Source organism: Geotrypetes seraphini, chromosome 1 (genome assembly GCF_902459505.1).
Source record: "Geotrypetes seraphini chromosome 1, aGeoSer1.1, whole genome shotgun sequence".
NCBI lineage: Eukaryota > Metazoa > Chordata > Amphibia > Gymnophiona > Dermophiidae > Geotrypetes > Geotrypetes seraphini.
In genome coordinates this window covers 305,183,130-305,204,061 of record NC_047084.1, presented here as the reverse complement: position 1 = coordinate 305,204,061, position 20,932 = coordinate 305,183,130, and the positions used below count along the sequence as shown (strand labels likewise).

The 20,932-nt window shown below is 42.7% G+C and overlaps 1 protein-coding gene across 4 annotated transcripts in view; it reads left to right on the top strand.

The window, feature by feature from the left end:
• The window catches only part of LOC117365173 (BCL2/adenovirus E1B 19 kDa protein-interacting protein 3-like), a 53,904-nt gene that overhangs the window by 8,333 nt on the left and 24,639 nt on the right, over positions 1 to 20,932 (top strand). For 2 of the 4 annotated variants that reach the window (XM_033955251.1, XM_033955223.1), the window contains exon 1: positions 11,638 to 11,790. The exons of the other annotated variants lie outside the window; for them this stretch is intronic. In XM_033955251.1, coding sequence (XP_033811142.1) covers positions 11,751 to 11,790 — 40 coding nt within the window. In that variant the 5' untranslated portion in view covers positions 11,638 to 11,750. Of the gene's footprint in view, positions 1 to 11,637; positions 11,791 to 20,932 lie in introns of those variants that run through there. 4 annotated transcript variants of the gene reach the window in all.

Below are 20,932 nucleotides of genomic sequence, written 5' to 3'. Positions count from 1 at the left end.
GAACCTATACAGACTGATAAGTTGTTAGTACTGTTTATCTCCATAAGAACCTATACAGACTGATAAGTTGTTAGTACTGTTTATCTCCATAAGAACCTATACAGACTGATAAGTTGTTAGTACTGTTTATCTCCATAATAACCTATACAGACTGATAAGTTGTTAGTACTGTTTATCTCCATAAGAACCTATACAGACTGATAAATTGTTAGTAATGTTTATCTCCATAAGAACCTATACAGACGAATAAGTTGATAGTTACTGTTTAGCCCCAAAACAATCTATACGTCCTCCTTATAGTCTGAGAAGATACTAGTACTGTCTATCCCCTAATATCCTGACAAGCACAGACAAACTGCTATAGCTGACACTCTTCGTTTGTGCTTCCCATTCCTACTTAACTTTGATAGTATTCCCCCGAACCAGTAGGGACCCTCACAATTCAAAGAAGAGCTCCACTTCTCACAACAGTGGGAAGAAAACTCACCCATCTCTGAACTCACTACTGAAGGACACAGACGCTACAGAACAAAAGGGAAAAAAATAAAATAAAAACGCCTCCTCCTCCCCTAACATCCCCACACCTCCCAACCTGCACATCACACCAGTTACCAAACAGCAGAACCTCCTGCACCCTACACAAACACCACCATGCCTCCCAACTTTTCAACAAACGTACTCCTACATCTACTACTCTTCCTACTTCTAACCAACAGAAAAACAGAAGGCTATCACACATCCTCTATCCCAACCTTAACAGAATCCCAAAGGTTCCCACTACCTACCAGAAAACTTCATTCACCCAGAAACCTGATAGATTGCTCCTCACTCAACCACATCAGTATACCAACCAGCTGGGGAAAAAGACCACCTCCAAAACCAAAGCCAGAAAACCGCAACCATCATCCACAAACCAAAGAAAATCTCCTCCACCCAAACCGCTCACCCACTCCCCAAACTCTCAACATCTCATTATCCTGCGCATACATGAACATCAGATCAATAAGCACAAAAGCAGACCTCATTAAGGACTGGATAGTTAAAAAGCAACTAAGCTGCTTATTCCTATCCGAAACCTGGCTAACCTCGGAATCCGATCCCACCATCACAGAACTATGCCCTATAGGTTACAAAATAGAACTGATCTGCAGGAAAAAAAAACGTGGTGGAGGTCTAGCCATCATACTCAAAAACAACATCAATATAAAGACCCTAGACAAACACACCACCCCTCACCTAGATCTCCTAGCCTGTCAACTATCCGATGATTCTCTCACAGGAACACTAACATGCATCCTCTGTTACTCAACACCAGGAAAATGGAATGACAACAAACAAGATATCGAAGAATTTATTTACCAGAACTCCCTAACCTCACCTCATAATCTAATCCTAGGAGATATAAACCTCCATCTTGAAGATCACACCTCTAAACAAGTAATAAATTTACTCTCATACCTCAAAGCACTGAACTACCAGATCCTCGACCCCCAACCCACACACGAAAAAGGCCACCAACTAGATGTCGCTGCTTACATGACCCAACACCCCCACAAACCCGAAATCCATATCTCAAATGGAGCCTGGCACCCCTCACTCTGGTCAGACCACTATGAATACACCTTTAACATCAACTGGCCTCAAAACATCAACAAACAACCGCCAAAAAAAACCTCCTTCAAAACACGCCAAAAAATTGAACCCCCCACATTCTGGGACAAAGCAGACCACTCCATCACCAACACAGCCCCCAACGAATTCATATCCCAATGGCGAACCATAAGCGAAACCATCCTGAATGAACTAGCCCCAGAAAAATTAAAATTTAAAATATGTAGACCTTCTGATAAATGGTTCGACTCCGAACTCCTCCAATCAAAAAAGCTCTGCAGACAACTAGAGAGAGACTGGAAAAAAAATAAGAGCTTAAAACACACTAAAACTGCATGGAGAAATCAAATTAACCAATATAAAACCAAACTCAAGGAAAAACGGAAAGCCTACTACTCCAAAATGATAGGCACAAAAATCCCAGACACAAAAAAGCTATTCAACCTAGTAAAGAACCTCACTGATACTAAACCTTATCTTGCCACTCAAGGTACCCACCCACCGACAGCCATCCACCTAGCAGACTACTTCAAAAACAAAATCACAAATATCAGAACCGCATTCATCGATACACCCACCCATCTCGAAAAGATAACAACAAACCCAATAACAGGCGAAGCCATCGTAGCAGACAGAAGCTGGTCCAACTTCCCAATCCTACTTTGGTCGGATATGAACCGACTCTACAACAAATACAGCCATGCCTCCAGCGAACTAAATAATTGCCCCACCTACCTGTTATCAAACGCCTCCACCACATTCAAAACCAACTTTATGTTATGGATTCAAACCACACTAACAGAAGGCCAATTCCCACAGGACTTAGGAGAGATCTTAATCACCCCAATCATGAAAGATCACAAAGGCCCAATAGATAGCCCCTCCAACTACAGACCTATCGCTTCAATTCCAATATACGTCAAAATAATAGAAGGCCTAGTCACACAATACCTCACAATCTACCTGGAAAAACATAACCTACTCCACCCCTCACAATCAGGATTTCGAACCAACCATAGTACAGAAACACTACTTGTCTCTCTTCTAGATACAGCCCGGCAACACATCAGTAAAGGAAAAAAGATGATACTAATACAACTTGACCTCTCTGCTGCATTTGACCTAGTTGACCACACCATATTACTACAGATACTCGACGCCATAGGGATCTCTGGCAAAGTTTACAACTGGTTTCAAGGGTTCCTCAAATCAAGAACCTATAGGGTAAAATACAATGATATCAAATCAGAGCCATGGGCAAATCCCTGCGGAGTTCCACAAGGATCACCTCTCTCACCTACACTCTTCAACCTCTTTATCTCCTCCCTAGGAGCCACCTTAGATAACCTAAATGTCACATCCTTTAGCTACGCAGACGACATCACCATACTCCTCCCCTTCGACCCTTCAGAGCCCACCACCACCGCAAAGCTGGAAACAACCCTAGATACAGTAGAAAAATGGATGATGGATCATAAACTAAAACTAAACTCAGAAAAAACAAAATTCCTCCTGCTCGAAAAAGCCAAATCTCCTACCATCACAGAACTGATAATCAAAAATACCAAATACCCAATACAACCTGAACTAAAACTACTAGGAGTCACCATAGACAGATGTTGCACAATGCAGTCCCAAATCAACAAGACGACCCAGAAAGCTTTCCTAACCATGAGAAACCTACGCAAAATCAGAAAATTCTTCAACCAAACACAATTCAGACTAGTCGTACAATCCCTAGTCTTAGGTCTGCTGGACTATTGCAACTCCCTATATCTTCCTTGTCCAGCCATTATGATAAAGCAACTCCAGACCATACAAAACACCGCCCTCAGACTGATCTACTCACTTAGAAAATATGATCACATAACAACCGCCTTCTTAGACTCCCACTGGCTACCCATACAAGCACGAATTCAATTCAAATTCCTCTGCCTATTATTCAAAGCAATACAAGGCTCTTCCCCATCCTACCTAAACAATCGCTTAAACCAGATCTCCACCACAAGACAAAGAAGAACCCCAAATCCTTTTGCCTTCCCTCCACTCAAAGGCACACAACGCAAGAAAATGTTTGACAACCTTCTGGCAACACAAGCAGCAAAACTCAACCATTCCATCTCCAACCTGCTGACAACATCGGACGACTTCAAAATATTCCGTAAAGAAATCAAAACCCTGCTTTTTAAAAAATTCATCCAAAAACCTTAAACCACTTCACCTACCTCCAGCTAAGTTCACCTACCTCCAGAAAATTCACCTACCTCGACTGAACTCATCTACCACCAGACAATCCTCCCCCAAGTATCACACCTAATCACCCTTCATATAAACAGACCATAAAAAGATTGTAATCTTGCCTACTCTAACTGTGTTCCATTTGCTAATATCACACTGCTAGGCACTGTCAGTTTTCTATCCAACCCATAAGATCCCCAAGAAAAAAAAAAAAAAAATTTGTATCCTCACTGGAAAATGTCCAGTAAAATCCTCTGTAATGTGATCATCTCTGGAAATGTCCAGTCAAATCTTTTGTAATCCGCCTTGAACTGCAAGGTATAGGCGGAATAGAAATCCGTAATGTAATGTAATGTAATGTAATGTAATAAAAACAAGCAACCAATTTTATATCATTTTCATTCTATTCATTCATAGAAATTAAAGTCTAAATAATGCCAGTCACATAACAAAACATGATTTTACAAAAATAATTCCCTGCACAGTCATGCATGCAAGGATTACTAGATGTCTTTCAGCAGCTCCCCTCCTTCCCTCCCCCTTACCTTCGTGGCCAAGTCAAATTGATCTACCAACAATAAAATTTTAAAAAACACAAAGCACACTGTACGAAGAGAAAATGTTAATTATCATTTATATTCCGCAGGTTTTCAAAGAGGTCAAGACAGATGACTTTATGCAATTTCACCTCAGTAACAACTATACAAAAATAGACAAATATACCCCCTCCCTTTTTACTAAACCACAATAACGGTTTTTAGTGCAGGAAGCTGCGCTGAATGCTGTGTGCTGCTTTCGATGCTCATAGGCTCCCTGCACTAAAAACCACTATTGCGGTTTAGTAAAAGGGGGCCATAGTGCAAAATATGGACAGCAGGTATAAATTCTCAAAACGGGCACATTTTGATCACTAAATTGAAAATGAAATCATTTTTCCTACCTTTGGTAATTTCATCAGTCTCTGGTTGCACTTTATTCTTCTAACTGTGCATCCAATATTTCTTCCCTTCTTTCAGCCTCCTGTATGCTTCCTGTCCTCCAGACCTCATTCCCTCCCCCAACTTTTTCTTTCTTTCACTCTGCCCCCTTCTTTCTTTCTCTCTCCATGCCCCCTTTCTGTATGTCTGTCTTTCTCTCTCTCTCTCTCTCCATGCCCCATTTCTTTCTTTCTTTGTTTCTCCATGCCCCCTTTGTTTCTGTCTGTCTTTCTCTCTCTCTCTCCGTGCCCCCTTTCTGTCTGTGTCCTGTCTCCCTTCTTTCTTTCTGTCTCCCTGTTCCCCCCCCCCTTCTTTCTTTCTTTCTCCCTGCCCTCCCCCAAGCCACCGCCATTGGGAACATGCTGTCACCACCGCTGGGGAATAGGCTGCCACTGCTGCCATCGGGGAACAGGCCAGTGCCAAGTTCTGAGTTCTCCCTGCTTCCCTTCCCTGCGGGGCCGACCAACTCTCGCCACCCGACGTCAATTCTAATGTCGGAGAGGAAGTTCTGGGCCAGCCAGGCAGTGATTGGTTGGCCCAGAATGTCCTCTCCAATGTCAGAATTGACGTCGGGTGGCGAGAATTGGTCGACCCCGCAGGGAAGGGAAGCAAGTACTCAGCGGCGGCCTGTTCCCCGATGGCAGCGATGGCAGCCTATTCTCCTGCGGCGGTGGCAGCCTGTTCCCCAATGGCGGTGGCTTTGGGGATGGTAGTGAGAAGGGAAGCAGGTAGGCACGAGCCGCAGTTTGCCGACCACTGGTTTAGAGGACTACTCTTCATATTCTTAAATATAATAAATATTTAGCACGATATATTAGTCAGCATGTCATTTTGATGTAGTTTTAATGTGGTTTACATGCTTTTTGTTGAAATCCTTTACATTTGCCAATTTTTAAAAATATTAATATTAATAAAATAAAGGATTTGTGTAGATGTGCCACTGAAGATGAACATATCGCTCTAATATGACCACTTTTGTTATACCTTTGCTCTAGGCGTTTAGAGGCAGGGGAAAGGCCTAAGCTGGTTTTAGATACGTCGGTACGATCTGGCTTTTTGATCGTCCAAGTACCGATTTAGGCCACTTTTTGGACGTTTTTTTATTATTATTATGAGCCCCTTAGGTTTTAACTTTCTCAGTTCCAGGTTGTGCCTAGTCAATTAAATCACACAGGACACAATTAACAGTCCAAAGAACTACAGTTGCAATATCTCAACTTCAGTTTCCTCCTACAATTGTTTGAAGAAAATGATGAACTGGAATGAACTAGCAACTATGTTTAAAACTCCTTTGCTTCTTAGTTTCTATTTAAAAACAGTATCTCACTGCTCTCAATTAGTATTAATTTACTTTTAAAACTTTTTCACGCACTACTGTCACACTACTTTATCTTTCTTCCCCTGGACCTTTCCCTTTCCTCCCCCATCTCCGCAGTCCAGCATCTATTACCCTCTCTGTATTTCTCTCCTTTTTCCTACTGGCCATTCTTCTCCCTTTGCACCCAAGCATCCTTCTAGCTTTCACCATTACCTTTTCAACCTGTTTGGCCATCTTGCCAATTATGTTTTTCAGTGACCCAAGTCTGACCATCACTAAATTTAAGTCAATCTTTTCCATCACAGCCTTTAGATCCAGAACCTTATTTCCCCTGCAATGGGCATTACTAGGCCCAACTTTCCAGATGTTGCTCTTTTTCAAATGTTTACCAACCTAAGGACTTTTATTTTTCTGGGGGCTTTTTCACCAGTCTCCAGTGATCCTTGCTTAAAGTCCTTTTCTGTGTTAGTCTATGGTGCAGGAATAACATCAGAAGTACTTTTTCTGACCCTTCAGTAATTCATATTTTGTACACAGTTTTTATTTGCACATTTTTCTAAACTCATGATGCATTTGCATACTGTTTGCTTTCTGCATCATGCAAGCATGAGTTAAAAAAAAATTCACAGTAACATTTCAGAACACATTTTATTACACTGGGCTCTAAGAGAATAGTTCTCATTTATTCAGTAAATCGTGCAGGATGATCAGATGGGTCATACTTGAGCTAAAGCACCATCAATGACACTCAGGAACGTCAAAACGTACTACAAAAACACTGCCTTGCAGCCTACATAATTTTACTGAAGACATCTGGTCTAATCGGAGACTTCTGGTAGAGTCTGGGCAGGAGACAGTGACTAGTAAGCAGGTGGCAGAACGCAGAGAGTAGCTGACATAGGGTTATATCAGGACAGCCTGCATGTCTTCTGCTCTCCCTTCTTTCCTCCCTTCCTCTACTGTAGTCACGTCTCTCACACACTTCCACCCTCCTCATTGAGGAGTTGGCAGTCAGTTCTGTGCCCTGCTGCTGCTGTTCAGCAGAAAGCACTGAGTTCATTCATACTGCATGCAGGTCCTGCCAGTTCAAGGACTCTCCTGAAAACCCGATGGGCCTGGGGGGTCCTCCAGGACAGGGTTAGGAACCACTGGTCTAAGTGGTTTACATTCAGGTACTCAAGCATTTTCCCTCTCTGTCTTGGCAGGCTCACACGCTATCTAATGTACCTGGAACAATTGGGGGGATTAAGTGACTTGCCCAGGGTCACAAGGAGCAGCGTGGGATTTGAACCCATAACCTCAGGGTGCTGAGGCAGTAGCTCTAACCAGTGAAAGAATAAAAGTGAGAAATGCATGCTGAGCATGGTTCATGGAATTCTTTTCAAATCTTCTGCGTGCGTGCCTGTTTCTGTGTGAACACACTGTAACATAAGCATGCCAAAATTAAACCTGTGTTGTCTGTACAGTATCATAAGCCTAGCAAATTGAAACCCGTACTGACTGTATAGTATGTATGCTAACCTGTAACCTGTGTCGACTTTATATTGTGTATGTTCTGAGCTCGTTGGAGAGAATGGAATAGAAAACAAAATAAATAAATATCTCTGATTTTTATGTTTATCTGTTTTATGTGTATTTGTGTTTCTATTTTGTTTGTGCTTTTTTTGTGGGCTATGTCTATGCATGTTCCTATGTATGCACATGTGTTGGAGCTTATATGTTTTTATGAGTTTGTATGTTGCAGCTTGGGCACTATTTTTTTCCATTTAGAGCAGTGCGTCGTAAACCTTTTAAGCTTCGGCACATTAATTTTGGGGGCCGCGGCTGGAGGGCACCCGGAAATGCGCGGATGTCGACGAGATGACATCATGCGCGTGTGTAATGTCATCACGTTGATGTCCGTGCATGTGTGGATGTCCTCGGGCCGTGGCCCTCATCCTCCTATTACCATGGGTGGGGGGTGGGGCTGCAGAAGGAGAGGTGAAAAGGAGCAGAGGAGGAGAGGCGCGGGCTGACTGACTACAGGTTGTGCCTCTTGCTCTAATAGTTTGCCATACACTGATTTAGAGGGTTGCATCATTTCTTTTCCATCTCCTGTCACATGCATAAACTACATGGCTACAGCACTTTAACTTACCCTAATCTAATACTTCCCTTTCTATGACAAAAGCAGCTATTTAGGGCTCTGCCCTATAACTTTACTGTAGCTTGGATCATGCCCAGTCTCTGCTGTTAGTTAGTCTGTAAACAGGAAGGGTAGGCTCACTCACAGAAGGAGAATAATTGATTAGAGAGCTACAAATACAATTTTTAATACTTTTCTTGTTAGTCTTATTATTAGGTTTAAATCTGCTGTTTTCAAGTTTGCCGCATTTCTGTTTATATTTGGTCATTTTTACTATTGCTATGCTGCTGACAAAACTAACCCCCTCTTTAACAAATCTCTATGGGCTTCGAGGCTGTTACCGCAGCAGCCCACACTAAATGGCTTCGCAAAAGAGGCCCTATGTTTTACATGAAACTGTTGATAGTGAGCCCACCAGGGACAGAAAAAAAGTACCTGCATATTCTCATAGTAACATAGTAGATGACGGCAGATATAGACTTGAATGGTCCATCCAGTCTGCCCAACCTGATTCAATTTAAATTTTTTCTTCTTAGCTATTTCTGGGCAAGAATCCAAAGCTCAGAAATAGCTAAGAAGAAAAAAATTTATGAATAGTATATGTAAACTGCTTTGATTGTACACCATCTTAGGTGAATCTCTTCATAAACGCAGTTCATAAATCCCAATAGATAATTTTGTTATCTGATGCCACCTGAATATTGCCGACAAATGGACATTGCATTCATAAGCGGTTTATGGCTGCTTATCCGTACCTAAGTTTCTGTATATGGACCCTCTCTTGTACTAAGCCCAATAGCACGGGCCGACGCATTAAATACGCCAACGCCCATGGGGATTGAATGGGTGTCAGAGTATAAGCCCCGCGGCTTAGTAAAGGCAGCCTTTGTTATTAAATGAAAAGCTTAACTTCAGTTAGAGGTTAGTGAAAATAAGTTGTAAATTTTTTTCCCACTAAAGTTCACAGACACCCTGAAATCTAAGGGGTCTGTGCACCCTAGAGTACTGTATTTAAGCATATATAAGCATTTCAGGGCTGATTCTGTAAATGGCGTCTGTCATGGCTGACACCTAGAAAACAGACTCCTGCCGTGTGTCAATCATGGACAGGTACCGCTTCCAGAATCAGCGTTACTGGCACTTAAGCATTGGAAATGTAGGTCAGGGTTTTACAAACCTATATTTTCTGCACCTAGGGTCCTTGCAGAATCACAGTTAGTGATGCCTGGTGATGCTGAAGTCCGGCCCCACCCCTAAACATGCCCGTTTCCAGGCTTTGATGTCACTAAGTACCGCTAGGTGCCATAAATACAAGCGTCCATCTTGGAAGGCATCTAATTTTTAAAAATCTGTTTTTAACTGAGTCAAATATCGTGGCACTTAAAACCAATTAAAACATTTAAATTAGGCACCTGCAGCTTTATGGGGGGAGAATCAGACCCTTTGTGCTCATGTTTTTTTATGGTCTTTAGTTTCTTGATCTTGAGATATTGCCTTTCCTCATAAATCACATATAGCAAAGTGGTTTTACAACACAAATTATACTCTACATTGTACTATTCAAATATTTAAAACAGCAGAATTATAGGGTTCAACCCTGGAAAAATAAAAGATTTTCAAAGAAGGAAGATTAAAAAAACAACAACAAACAAACAATAAAAGAACCCCAACTGAAGGAAATATCTCAGTGAGCAAATGGATGGGACTTGGGGGTAATGGTGGACATGACAATGAAGCCGACGGCACAGTGCGCAGCGGCTGCTAAGAAAGCAAATAGAATGCTAGGTATAATCAAGAAGGGTATTACAACCAGGACAAAAGAAGTTATCCTGCCATTGTATCGGGCGATGGTGCGCCCGCATCTGGAATACTGCGTCCAATATTGGTCGCCGTACCTTAAGAAGGATATGGTGTTACTCGAGAGGGTTCAGAGGAGAGCGACACGTCTGATAAAAGGGATGGAAAACCTTTCATACGCTGAGAGATTGGAGAAACTGGGTCTCTTTTCCCTGGAGAAGAGGAGACTTAGAGGGGATATGATAGAGACTTATAAGATCATGAAGGGCATAGAGAGAGTAGAGAGGGACAGATTCTTCAAACTTTCTAAAAATAAAAGAACAAGAGGGCACTCGGAAAAGTTGAAAGGGGACAGATTCAAAACGAATGCTAGGAAGTTCTTCTTTACCCAACGAGTGGTGGACTACTGGAATGCGCTTCCAGAGGGTGTAATAGGGCAGAGTACAGTACTGGGGTTTAAGAAAGGATTGGACAATTTCCTGCTGGAAAAGGGGATAGAAGGGTATAAATAGAGGATTACTGCACAGGTCCTGGACCTGTTGTGCCGCCGCGTGAGCGGACTTCTGGGCATGATGGACCTCAGGTCTGACCCAGGAGAGGCATTGCTTATGTTATGTTCTTATGATGTCTACAACAGCAGCAGCAGTCAAAAAAGAAAATGATGCCATTTAAAGTGTGAAATTGGTCAGATCCAGGGGTGGGGAACATGGCCGCAATCCAGTTGGATTTTCAGGATTTCCTCATTGAATATGCATGAGATCTATTTGCATGTACTGCCTCCATTGTATACATGCATTCAACTGTTTGTATCCTGTCTGAGAGGAGAGTGGGCTTTTGTACCCCGTGCAGTTGCTAATCTATAATGAAATGAAGCAGTAAAGAAGTTGAAAACCTGCCACAGTTTCAGCTCCTGAAGACGCTGTAATAGCGAAACGTGGTGCTACGTCGGGCTGGCTGGACACAGTCTGAATTGGAGTGAGAAGGCATTATAACAGCTTTGTCTACGAATCAATATATGCTTGTTGGAACGTTGGAGAATACTGGAGAAATGAAATAATACACACAGACTATGACGTGGAACAGCTTTATTTTCATCAGAAAAGGCTTGTGAATGGACTGAGTACAAGCTCCAGGTTTTCTTCCACTGTATTGTGGGATAATACAGATTTTAGTAACTGGAAGTGCAATATGGATTCATTTATATTTAATGTATAATATAGTGTTAAGATTTTTGTTATTTAATAAAAATACAGTATATTTAAATAAAAAAAAAAAAAAAACCTGTCTAGTTATATTATATGCATATTCATTGTGGAAATCTTGAAAACTCGACTGGATCGCTCTTTACCTTGTTCCCTTACTTCTCAATCAAACCCTATTGGATGTAAGCTCATGTTTCCATTTTTTTTCTTGTCTGTTTTCTACGCCTATCCTCTCTCCTACCCCGAAGGCAACAACACTAGTATGGGTAGCAGTGCATTGCCCTTTTAAGAAGAGCAGACAGGCTTTTGTTTACAGCCTGAGTCTGGACAAGGTCACGTGACACTCCAGCTGCGCTGTCAGCAGCAGGTTAGGAGGAAAAAAAAAGAGTGAGGGAAGCACCAGCGTGCTACCATAAAGGTAGAACAGTAGCAATAGTAATAGCAGAAGCCTGGGTAAGGACGGAGCAGCAGAGGGATCCAGGATGTCTATTCCCCAGGAATCAGCTGAGGACAGCTTCCACAGTAAGTCTGAAGCCCTCCTCCCCTCCCATCACCTTGAAGTTGATGCCCAGAGCAACTAGGGGCTGATGCATGAATTGTTGCACTTACGCCTTGGATGGTGATCAGACTGAGGCTGGACTCTTGTCTCGGTGTAAAGATACCATTGGCAAAAATACCCCGAAAAACTAAATGTGCATTCGGGAGCTTTGTGTTTCAATGAAGAGGAACGAGTCCTTTGAATACCCACTGTTCAGTCGGGGTTTATGTTATCCTAATGCCTAAGGACATATTTATTTACAACATACATTCTGTAGTTGGATACCATTATAAAGCGCTCGCAAAGCTCTGTAATTCCTGTAATAGCAGAGTTGCTTTGAATGCTATAATAGGAACAAATTATCTAGCTAGCAGTTTGCTTTTATGGCTTGTCTCTATTGTTATTGATATTGAACTCATCCAAAGGGAAAATGATGGCTAGAACAGACAGAAAGGGGGGGGGGGGGGGGAGGGAAAGCAGTATATGAAACTGTTTTTTGAGACCCAAGACAAAAACTAGGAGCTTTATCTCAATGCAAGCCAGCATTTATGCTCTCTACCTCCCTGTCTGGGCTGATGCTCAAAGCTCACACAAAAATAGTACTAAGATATTTGAAACAAGTCATTAATGAGGCCACTAAGTACTAGATTTAAAACAAACAGGAGAAAATATTTCTTCACTCAAGGTGTAGTTAAACCCTGATAGAGAATGACATGGTACAAGTGGATCGATTTTTTACTTTATCAAAAATTACAAAGACTAGGGGACACTCGATGAAGTTACAGGAAAATACTTTTAAAACACATAGGAGGAAATTTTTTTCACTCAGCGAATAGTTAAGCTCTGGAACGCGTTGCCAGAGGATGTGGTAAGAGCGGATAGCGTAGCTGGTTTTAAGAAAGGTTTGGATAAGTTCCTGGAGGAAAAGTTCATAGTCTGTTATTGACAAAGTCACTGCTTGCCCTGTACTGGTAGCATGGCATATTGCTACACCTTGGGTTTTGGCCTGGTACTAGTGACCTGGATTGGCCACCGTGAGAACGGGCTACTGGGCTTGTTGGACCATGGGTCTGACCCAGTAAGGCTATTCTTTTGTTCTTATGGTGACAAATTGATCCATGTCCTCAAGGAATCTATCTCCATTCCCGCGAGTTCTGTCTCTCTCCGATCACTGCAAGCTCTATCCTCATCTGCACAAGCCTCAAACACTTGGCTTGTGCAGTTGAGGACAGAGCTAGCAGGGATGGGACAGGGACAGAACTCATGGGGATGGTGATCCATCCCATGGGGATGGGGACAGTCCCCCAAGTCATTTTCTACTCTGGAATAGAAAATGATTTGGGGGACAAAGTTTGTCCCCATCGACTATGTCCCTATCCCCATCCTGTTCCCTTGGGCTCTTCCTCGTCCCCACACCATCCCTTCAACCTCTGCCCCAGTCTCACCCTGCTCCTGTGAACTCTGTCCTCAAGCCTTGAACACTTATGATTGTATATTTAAATATAAAGGGACAATATTCTGTTATAAATCACAAATAGAACCTTCTGTTTTGATCTGGTTTTGGTACAACCTTCCGAAAGATTCAGTTGTCTATGTTTTTAAATCATCTGGAAAGGTAATTGGATTGTCTTTCAGATATGGGTGTAGAAGAGAACCTAAATTGTGTAGTGGATAAACAGGAAAGTAAGTGGCTGTTAAATGTTGGAAATGTTCTTTGATCCCAACAACGATGGATTTATCTGTTGCAGTAACAGTAAGGTTCTTGAGCAGCTGGGCACATGATGGAAGGACTTTGTAGATGGTTAGAGTCTGATTAGCAGGCAAGACTCTTGTTGCCACATCAAAAGCAGACAAGACACAAATTATGTTATTTAATAGTAATTCATTTAAATCCAAAACCAGCTCCTGCAGTTTTTTTTAAATCATTGAATTCAGTTGCAAATTGTCTAAGATGTGTTAAGTTTTTTTAGAGAATGACAAGGGGACAACATTTGTCCCTGTCTCCGTCTTTTCACTGCGGGCTCTATCCGCATCCCACCACGTCCCTGCAGGCTTTGTCCCCATTACTGCTCCTGCTCCGCAGTTAACCAGGGTACCTGTTCCCATGCCATTCTCTACTCTGGAATTCATTGCCAGAGAATGTGGTGAAAGCAGTTAACCTAGCAGGGTTTATAATTTCCTAAAAGTCCATAAGCCATTATTGAGATGTTCTTGGGAAAATCCACTGCTTAATCCTAGGATAAGCAGCATCAAATCTGTTTTACTCCTTTGCTGATTATTATTTAAAACCCCTCGAAGAGACAGGAAATTCATATATCAGGGACACAAGTCAATTTCTACAGTGGCTACAAACCATGGAACCAATTGACCAACCAGTGATTATGGTAACTTTGGATATAGTATCATTGTACACCTCTTTACCATAGAAAGCATGTCTGGAGATAGTCCAAAAAGCTTTGGAGAATCGAATGAGGCCACATCAATGTCCAACAGAATTCTTGATGTCTCTGTTATCTATGGGTCTAACGGAAAACTTTTTTACAGATGGACGGACATAAGCTACTCCTACAGACCAAAGGGGTAGTGATGGGAGCCACATAGTAACATAGTAGATGACGGCAGATAAAGACCCAAATGGTCCATCCAGTCTGCCCAACCTGATTCAATTTAAATTTTTTTATTTTTTTCTTCTTAGCTATTTCTGGCCAAGAATCCAAAGCTCTACCCGGTATTGTGCTTGGGTTCCTACTTCCGAAATCTCCTGATTGGTGTAGCCTGACTTTAGTAACAGGAAGAGGCGGTTGGAGCATACCGCAAATGATTTTCTGCATCCACCAGTGCCCCAGCTGCCCTCTCTTGTCTCTCCTGCATTTTGACAGACACAAAACTGCATTCGCAAGTATGGTAAAAAAATAAATGAATAACACATAAACGTACAGTATATATTCTGCCATTTTGTTCTTTATAATATACTCTACCATTTTGCCCGGCACAGATGTCAGACTCACCAGTCTATAATTTCCCAGATCACCTCTGGAACCCTTTTTAAAAATTGGCGTCACATCAGCCACTTTCTGGTCTTCCAGAACTATGCTGGATTTTAAAGAAAAATTACAAATTACTAACAATAGCTCTGCAAGTTCATTTTTAAATTTTATCAGCACTCTGGGATATATATATATCATCTGGTCTAGGCGATTTGCTACTGTTCAATTTGCCAAATTGACCCATTACATCTTCCAGTGTTACAGAGATTTGTTTGTTTTTCTGGTTTATCAGAACTGAATAACTCAAAAACAAAAGGAATAGAGGAACAAAAATTCAAGCTATATAACTCCACTGCTTAGCTACAATAGCAAACAATTTAACTTCAATGGAGGAAAAAGCCTCAGGCATTAAGAGAGCAGAACATATGGCTCATCTTCTAGAACATCACCGGATTAAAAAAAAACACCTCCAGAACTCTGTGGGAAAATGAGGGTAATGCAACCATGTGAGCACACTAACAAACCCCTTCCTGGGGGGAACCCGCGTTTCATGGCATAAAACCACTTCTTTAGGGCAATGGGATGCAGGTGCTGCAAAAAAACATTGAAAACCATTTACTACCTTATGAAAGTCCCAATGGAACCAGAGATAAATAAAGCAGAATATTCACTGCTGTGTTGATTCTTCCTCCTTTGACTTCCACGTTCCGTGCTGATGCCGTTGTGTTATATCCACTCAATGCTGTTACATCACCAATGATGCTGGGGAGTGTGGCAAACTCCATAGCAGCAGTAATACTTCTGATTTTCATCAGAATTCAATACCATTTCTGGTATCGGTAAATCCCTCACATTTTCCTCAGTGATGACCAAAGCAAAGAATTAATTTAATCTCTCTGTGAGGTCGTTGTCGTCCCTGAGAGCCCCTTTTACCCTTCAGTCACCTAGTGGTCCAACTGATTCTCTTCCCAGCTTCTTACTTTTAATATAACTAAAAAAGGTTTTAGTGTGTTTTTTTTGCTTCTAGTGAAATCTTTTCAAGGTCTTTCTTTGCCTTCCTTATTAGTGCCTTGCATTTGACTTGCCATTCCTTGTGCTGTTTACAATTATTTTCAGTTGAACCTTTCTTTCACTTTCTGAAGAATTCTCTTTTATCTCTAATAGCTTCTTTCACCTCACTCATTAACCATGCTATCTGCCATTCAGTCTTCCTCCCTCCTTTTTTAATACATTGAATATATCTAGTCTGGGCTTCCAGGATGGTATTTTTGAATAACATCCATGCCTGGTGTAAATTTTTGACCTTTGCAACTGCTCATCTAAGTTTCTTTTATACCAAATTTTTCATGTTATTAAAGTCTCCTTTTTTTAACAACAACAATAAAAATGCTATTGTATTGTATTTCCTGTGTGAACTTATTCCAGGGATTGTATCATAGAAATAGAAATCTGATGGCAGATAAAGGTCAAATGGCCCATCCAATCTTCCTATCCACAGCATCCACTATCACCTCCTCCCACCTGAGAGATCCCACGTGCCTATTCCATGCCTTCTTGAATTCATACACAGTCTCTGTTGTAAGGATTGTTAGTGGCTGGCCCCCCACAATGTATGGTGGTAGGGGTTATGTGAGAGGCGCCCTTATACACGCCAGGTCCCAGGTTCAGTTCCCTCACAGAAGATTCACCAGGAGTAGAATCAAATAAGAAACACAGCCAGAGGTGATTGCATAAAGAATATATTATAGAAATAGGCTTACAGAAAAGCATTACAATTAAGCATTACAATTAAGGAGAGAGCAAAGCAGTTTCCCTGCCTTACAGAGTTCAGAGGAAAATAGAAGCATAGAAGCCTGAAGTTCCAGGAAGATCCAGAGAGAGATTGAGAAAGGGGGATGGGGTGATGGTCTAAGCTTCGGGTTCCATAGATAAAGAGAAGGATAGACAGAGAAAGAGATAGCTTGGAATCTTATTCTGAATATAGAAACTATTGAGCTTCAATAGAAGTTAAATCTCCCCCTCCTTAGTAAACTTGTACTAGATAGACGAATAATAGGCTGAAGTCATATATGTATTTCCAGTATGTCTCTGACAATAGTTTCTGATTAACTTTAGTTATCTGTGCACCTGGACCCATTGTCCTAAGCACCCTCTTAATCAGACATTAACACCTTTTAGCTAATCATGATTTAATCAGGGCTACTTGAAACCGTCTCCCTGCCCTCAGGGTCTATCTGCATTCACATGCCAGAGTCAGATTGATATAATTTCCCATAGGCCTTTGCTGACATTAGTTATGCCAACTGAAAATGCTGATTGCTAGCAATAGCTATGCTGACATCTGTCTCCACAACTTCCTCCGGAAGTCTGTTCCACAGGGAGACTGTTCCACTGTAAAAAAGTATTTCCTTAGATTACTCCTGAGCCTATCACCTCTTAACTTCATCCTATGCAGTCTCATTCCAGAGCTTCCTTTCAAATGAAAGAGACTTGACTCATGCTCATTTATGCCACGTAGGTATTTAAACATCTCTATCTTATCTCTATCTTTTCTCTATCTTTTCTCCTCCTTTAAAGTTTCCTGCTCAGGGCAGCTCCGTTTGAATCGGGAGCTGCCCCAATGCGAACCGACCTCGGCAGCCGCAAGGGAAGGAGTTGGTCGGGTGTGGGAGCCCAACTCCACCCCCAACGGCCCTTACGGCGCCTTTTCTCCTCCTTTAAAGTTTCCTGCTCAGGGCAGCTCCGTTTGAATCGGGAGCTGCCCCAACGCGAACCGACCTCGGCAGCCGCAAGGGAAGGAGTTGGTCGGGTGTGGGAGCCCAACTCCACCCCCAACGGCCCTTGCGGCGCCTTTTCTCCTCCTTTAAAGTTTCCTGCTCAGGGCAGCTCCGTTTGAATCGGGAGCTGCCCCAACGCGAACCGACCTCGGCAGCCGCAAGGGAAGGAGTTGGTCGGGTGTGGGAGCCCAACTCCACCCCCAACGGCCCTTGCGGTGCCTTTTCTCCTCCTTTAAAGTTTCCTGCTCAGGGCAGCTCCGTTTGAATCGGGAGCTGCCCCAACGCGAACCGACCTCGGCAGCCGCAAGGGAAGGAGTTGGTCGGGTGTGGGAGCCCAACTCCACCCCCAACGGACCTTGCGGCGCCTTTTCTCCTCCTTTAAAGTTTCCTGCTCAGGGCAGCTCCGTTTGAATCGGGAGCTGCCCCAACGCGAACCGACCTCGGCAGCCGCAAGGGAAGGAGTTGGTCGGGTGTGGGAGCCCAACTCCACCCCCAACGGCCCTTGCGGCGCCTTTTCTCCTCCTTTAAAGTTTCCTGCTCAGGGCAGCTCCGTTTGAATCGGGAGCTGCCCCAACGCGAACCGACCTTGGCAGCCGCAAGGGAAGGAGTTGGTCGGGTGTGGGAGCCCAACTCCACCCCCAACGGCCCTTGCGGCGCCTTTTCTCCTCCTTTAAAGTTTCCTGCTCAGGGCAGCTCCGTTTGAATCGGGAGCTGCCCCAACGCGAACCGACCTCGGCAGCCGCAAGGGAAGGAGTTGGTCGGGTGCGGGAGCCCAACTCCACTCCCAACGGCCCTTGTGGTGCCTTTTCTCCTCCTTTAAAGTTTCCTGCTCAGGGCAGCTCCGTTTGAATCGGAAGCTGCCACAACACGAACCGACCTCGGCAGCCGCTTCTTCTTCTTTTTTATCTAAAGGTTTCCACTTTTCAGAGCAACTCTGCCTGTCTGACCTGACTAAAGGAGCCACAAGGGAAGGAGTTGGCCAAGTGAGGGAGTCCAAGGTGGGGGACAGAGACCGAGAGAGAGACCGGCAAGGAGAGGAGCGCGGGAGCCTGCTCCGCCCCCCTCCCGACACAGAAAAGCCGACCTTTTTCAAAGATTAGCACCGGAGGAACCTGCCTCTTTCGCCGGCCCTTCTGCAGCAAGGAGAGGAGCGTGGGAGCCCGGCTCCGCCCCCCTCCAGACACAGAAAAGCCGACCTTTTTTCAAAGATTAGCACCGGAGGAACCTGCCTCTTTCGCCGGCCCTTCTGCAACAAGGAGAGGAGCGTGGGAGCCCGGCTCCGCCCCCCTCCCGACACAGAAAAGCCGACCTTTTTCAAAGATTAGCACCAATTACAACAACCAGCAAACATGAAGCTCTTATTGATCCTATTGATCTATTTATTAAGCAATAACGTTAGGAACGTTATCTCGCTCTATCCAAAACTTCACTCCGTTCATTACCCTGTCACACCCATTAGGCTTCCAATTGACCAACAGGAAGAAAGAGTAAATCATATCAAAATAATCACAAGTAACGGTAGACCACACCGTACCACCAAAAAAAGAACAAGGGAAATAAAACCAATCAAAACCACTACACTCACCTTACCCAGCACAACTACCTCTGTTCCCTTCGCCTACCTCAACACTAGATCAGTAAGGAACAAAGCTTTCTTAATCAAAGATTGGATCATCAACAAGCAGTTAGCCTGCCTCTTTCTAACAGAAACATGGCTACTGTCCGAAGAAGATCCAATACTAAACGACCTAATGCCAGATAACTATAAAATTCACATGTTAAACCGCGAAGACAGAAGAGGGGGAGGACTGGCAGTCATCCTTAAGGAAGAACTTGAACTTGAATTAGTAGAATCCAAGATAACCAACCAATTAGAAATACTAGCATGCAAAATTAGTAATAAGAATCTAGAAGAGTACCTCTCCTGTATTCTATTTTATGTCCCGCCAAAAAGCTGGTCAAAGGCCAGAGAGGACTTCTACGAATTCATTCTACATAATTCAATTACTCCGTCTTACAGTATTATAGCAGGAGATGTAAACATACACTTAGAGAATGAGGACAATCCTGACACGAAAGATTTTAAAAACTTCCTATCCTCACTCAACTACAATCTCCCTTCATCCACACAAACTCATGAAAAAGGCCATCAGTTAGATTTGGTAGCTATGTCCTCAAAAAAGATCCTAAATCCTTCTATTTCTATATCCGACGTATATGGTACCACGACATCTGGTCCGATCATTTCACCTACTACTTTAACTTAATCTGGAATCAACCAAAAGAAAAAACTCACCCAAAGATAAAAAAAGAACATCTCACAAGGGGCCACATCAACCCAGAGGAATACTGGGCACATTATGAATCGCGTGAGGAAATAAATGAAGGGGATGAGTTCTGAGAACAGTGGACGAAAACAAGCACATCCATCCTAGATAAAATAGCCCCTAAACGAAACAGAACAAACTGCTCAAATAAATATAATAAATGGTTTGACTCCGAATTATTAAACATGAAACAATCAGTAAGACGACTAGAAAGGATCTGGAATAAAACAGGAGAAATATCAGACCGGAACAATTGGAGATCCAACATAAAGGACTACAAACAATTGATAAAAGAAAAACGAAAAACATTCTACTCATCCAAAATTCATACATCCAATATGAGTTCAAAAGGATTCAACACTAAAGAACTGTTCAACCTGGTTACAAATTTATTCGACACCACACGCCACAATCAATCCATGCACGACATAAAACTTCCATCAGCAGACGATCTAGCTCAACACTTTGACTCAAAAATTAAGAACCTAAGGAACAATTGCCCATCAAACAGCCAACATACATGAAAACGAAATACCTGTGGATATGTTTTGGACCTCCTTTCAGGATCTAGAATGGAATAACTTCATAAAACTCTATAACAAGTACACTAAATCACACTGCATTCTAGATCCCTGTCCCCCCAACATTATGAAAACAGCCCCATTAGACTTTAAACTAACACTGTGGAGTTATCTGACCAATAAGTTCAAAAACGGAAAATTCCTAACGAATAACGGTCACATTATAATCACCCTAATTCCAAAAAATCGTAAACAATCCCTAACATCTGTAACCAACTATAGACCGGTAGCATCCATTCCATTCTTCGTAAAAATAATGGAAGGTTTAGTACATACCCAATTGATGAACTACCTTGATCAGTTCTCACTACTACATGAAACCCAGTCTGGCTTCAGACCTCTGTTTAGCACTGAGACGGTGATTGCAGCGACCCTAGAATACTTACGCAACTTATTCAGCAAGGGCCATAATGCCTTAATCATGCAATTTGACATGAGCTCGGCCTTCGACCTG